The sequence below is a fragment of the Rhincodon typus genome, unplaced genomic scaffold (genome assembly GCF_021869965.1).
Source record: "Rhincodon typus isolate 14 unplaced genomic scaffold, sRhiTyp1.1 hic_rhity00004229, whole genome shotgun sequence".
NCBI classification, from domain to species: Eukaryota; Metazoa; Chordata; class Chondrichthyes; order Orectolobiformes; family Rhincodontidae; genus Rhincodon; species Rhincodon typus.
The window spans coordinates 9,792-13,530 of record NW_025969867.1 but is presented as its reverse complement, the minus strand read 5'-3'; the positions used below and the strand labels follow the sequence as shown (position 1 = coordinate 13,530).

Sequence of the window (3,739 nt, the reverse complement as noted above, 5' to 3'; positions counted from 1 at the left end):
TACGCTCGGTTCGCAACAAACAACTGCACCTCCCAGTCGCGAACCATTTCAACTCCCCCTCCCATTCCTCAGACGACATGTCCATCCTGGGCCTCCTGCAGTGCCACAACGATGCCACCCGAAGGTTGCAGGAACAGCAACTCATATTCCGCTTGGGAACCCTGCAGCCCAATGGTATCAATGTGGATTTCACAAGTTTCAAAATCTCCCCTCCCCCCACCGCATCCCAAAACCAGTCCAACTCGTCCCTGCCTCCCTAACCTGTTCTTCCTCCCACCTATCCCTCCCTCCTCCCACCTCAAGCCGCACCTCCATCTCCTACCGACCAACCTCATCCCGCCCCCTTGACCTGTCCGTCCTCCCTGGACTGACCTATCCCCTTCCTAACTCCCTACCTACACTCACCTTTCCTGGCCCCATCCCCGCCTCTTCGACCTGTTTGTTTCCTCTCCACCTATCCTCTCCTCTATCCCTCTTCTATCCGCCTCCCACTCTCTCCCTATTTATTTCAAAACCCCCTTCCCCTCCCCCTTTTCTGATGAAGGGTCTAGGCCCGAAACGTCAGCCTCTCTGCTCCTATGATGCTGCTTGGCCTGGTTCATCCAGCCCTGCACCTTGTTGTCTCGGATTCTCCAGCATCTGCAGTTCCTACTAACCCTTACCTGGTCTGTCCTACTTGTGAACTCCAGACTCACAGCAATGTAACTGACACTTAACCGCCCTCTGGGGTAATTAGGGATGGGCACTAAATGCTGGCCTAGACAGTAATGCCCACATCCCATGAATGAATAAAAGGTCAGCATTCCAATTAGAGCTCTCAAATCCTACTTTACTGTCCTTTCCCCATACCATTTTAAATATTAACTCATTCCTTCTAAATAATGCTTATGCTTGCTTTACCATGGATGGTAACTTATTCCATGTTGTTCTCATATCTGTGTGAATAAAATTTTCTGTGGATTCTTCCAGCAATTGTCCCGAGTTTAAAGGCTGTACTTTTTCTCTCATGAAAGAAAAGGCTGAGGGATGACCCAATAGCGGTTTTCATTATGAAAGATTTTGGCAACGTGGATTCAGTGAGAACACATCCACTTAGGGGAAGTGTGTAACTAGGGGCCTTCAATGTACGATAGTCACCACGAAATTCAATATGGCAATCAGTAAAAAATTCTCACTCACTGGTTTAAGGGAAGCTGAACAAACATACAAGGCAGAACAGAATAGTCAGTTACCATTGTAGATTTAGTTGAGAAAAAAAGGAAGAAAACTCAAGTGAAGCATAAACACCTGTCCAGACAATTTGAGTTGAAACCCAGTTTCTCACCATTCTAATGCTGTATATCCTATTTAATGTCCACTCAATGATGAAATAGTGAAACAAAATCACTATTAACACTCCTAAAGCTAAATAAATCTATTAGATGCATTCTAAATCTTCCTGGCCTTTCAGTAAAAATGTCTTTGTATACAGTCCAAAGCTTAGCTCAATATTCCAAGTGTGCTTGTACTGATGATTCATTGCAAAGTTGCATTGCTCCTGAAATGTTGTTTATCTGCAGAACTGCTTTGCCTTTTTCTTGCTATTTTCTTTTATTTGAATGAACTGCAGAAACTTGAAAACATAATCTAGGCTGACACTTGGTTTAATAATGTGTAGTATTGCACAAAGTTACCATGTTTCGGGAGAGATGTTAAACCGAGGTGCGTTTTGTTGCCTCAGGTGGCTGTAAAAGATCTCACTGCTTTGTTATGAGCAGAAGAAGAGTTCTCCCCAGTGTATTTGCCTATATTTATCCAACATCACTAAAAGAGATTTTAACATCTGTTTAACATCTGTGGGCCCTTGCTGCATCCAAATTAGCTGCAGTTTGTTGTCATATATTACAACAAAGGCTCTACTAAAAGTGCATTTTATTGTCTGTAAAATGCTTCAGGATATCCCTGTGAAAGGTGCTATATAAATACAAACATTTTCTTTCATTCTAAAGCTGCTTCTGCTCTAGCCTAATCGTAACCTTGGCGCGGCCGTCCTGCTATACCGACGCAAGCTTTTTAGACCGATTGTCTTTATGGTTAAGAATGAGAGTAGTAAGTGACCAGCTTTGTGTCCTGGGCCTGTACTCAATAGGAGCTGAGCTGGGAAGCATTCCTGCTCATGGGATTCTGAGAAGGAACAGAATTCCATTCTGTCAGTCCCGTGCTAGAAGTGGAAATAGAGCATTAAGCCTTATGTTTGACTACAAGATCAATTTTTAACCATTAACAACTCAAACTCATTTCCTCCCCTTTCCATCAATTTTATCACTAATGACCCATTTTGATGTAAAGTTACACATCAGCAGCCAGCCAAATCTCCATTCTTCATGCTTGAATAATGAAAGTCCTGCCCATGGAGATATCATATCATAGTGCTTCCACACTGTAGGGATTCTAGTGGAAACCATTTTCCTCAATCCATATTCTTTTCATGTTCAGAACCATTTAAGTGAGCAAATCCTTTTGATGCCTAAATCTGCAACAGTTTCTCTTACCATTGGCAGAAATCCAGGAGTTCGCACTGTAGCATTGGGAAGGTCACGGGTCTTTGAGTTCCTCATGTGACGCTGAAGACGCCGAATCGCCACCTCTTGTTTCAAAAGGTCAATCTCAGTCTTCAGAGCCCTCATTTTCTGGTAACTATCTTTCTGGATCAGTTGATCACTTTCATCTCCATACACTAAAAATGAAATTTTAATCTTTAATTAGAATGTTTTATTCCTGTCTTGAAACAAGTGGTGTTAGTGCTTGGAAACTGAAGCCTTTTATCATTTATATCAGTGTGAAGCATTTGGCAATCAATGTACAGCTACCTCTTCTCTGCTTCAATAATATGTCTGAACCTCAAACTTCACTAACCTGCACAGCTTGCAACAATGTCGAACTTAACTCACTGCATCTGCTAATCTAAGACCTCTTAAACACCTTGCTGTAAGAGCATTATTCAACTGTAGCTCAGCGACTGGCCCTCTCACCCGAATCAAAAAGTTGTGTGTAAGTCCCACCAGAGGACTTGAACAGAAATGTCAAGACTAACACTTTAATGAAGCACTGAGGGAGTGCTGCACTGTGGAAAGTGCAGATAAGATGTTAAATGGAGGCACAACCTGCCCTCTCAGGGAAACAGGTGGATTTCACAGCACTGAACAAGAACTGTGGCATTCTCATTGGTGTCCCTCAACCAACATCACAATAAAACTTGACAATGTGGCATCACATTGTCTATAGCACCTGGCTGCACACTGGCTACCATGCTTTTCATGTAATGACAGTGATTACATTTCAAAAGTACTTCATTGGCTAATTTGCACTTTGGTACATTCCAAGGTTGTGAAATGTGGAATACAAGTGCAAGTTCTTTCTTTAAAGAGACAAAGTGGAATGCCATTTATTTATTTTTAAATTGGAAATCCAATCAAGTACAATCACGAACATATCCTCACAACATTATGGTACACCTAATTATAGTACTGGATTTTAAAGAAAAGTCATATTGAACTCAAAACATTAATGCTGTTTCTCTCTCCACAGTTCTGCTGAGTTTCTCCAGTATTCTCTGTTTGTATTGGTAACATTTGAATAGAGATATCAATGCTATATACTAGTTATTTTTAAAAAATCCATCCTACTCTGTTGCAAACACAGAACCATATTGTTACCTAGAATACTCCTCCTCCCACCCACCTTCCTGCAAAAATGCTAT

At 41.8% G+C, this 3,739-nt stretch overlaps 1 protein-coding gene across 1 annotated transcript in view; it reads right to left on the bottom strand.

Annotated features, from left to right (window-relative positions):
- Window positions 1–2,531: 2,531 nt before the first annotated feature.
- The window catches only part of LOC125481907, a gene marked incomplete at both ends in the record, with an annotated part of 8,985 nt that continues 7,777 nt past the window's right edge, over window positions 2,532–3,739 (bottom strand). Inside the window, one exon of the mRNA XM_048593852.1 lies at window positions 2,532–2,716. Coding sequence (XP_048449809.1) covers window positions 2,532–2,716 — 185 coding nt within the window. The remainder of the gene's footprint in view (window positions 2,717–3,739) is intronic.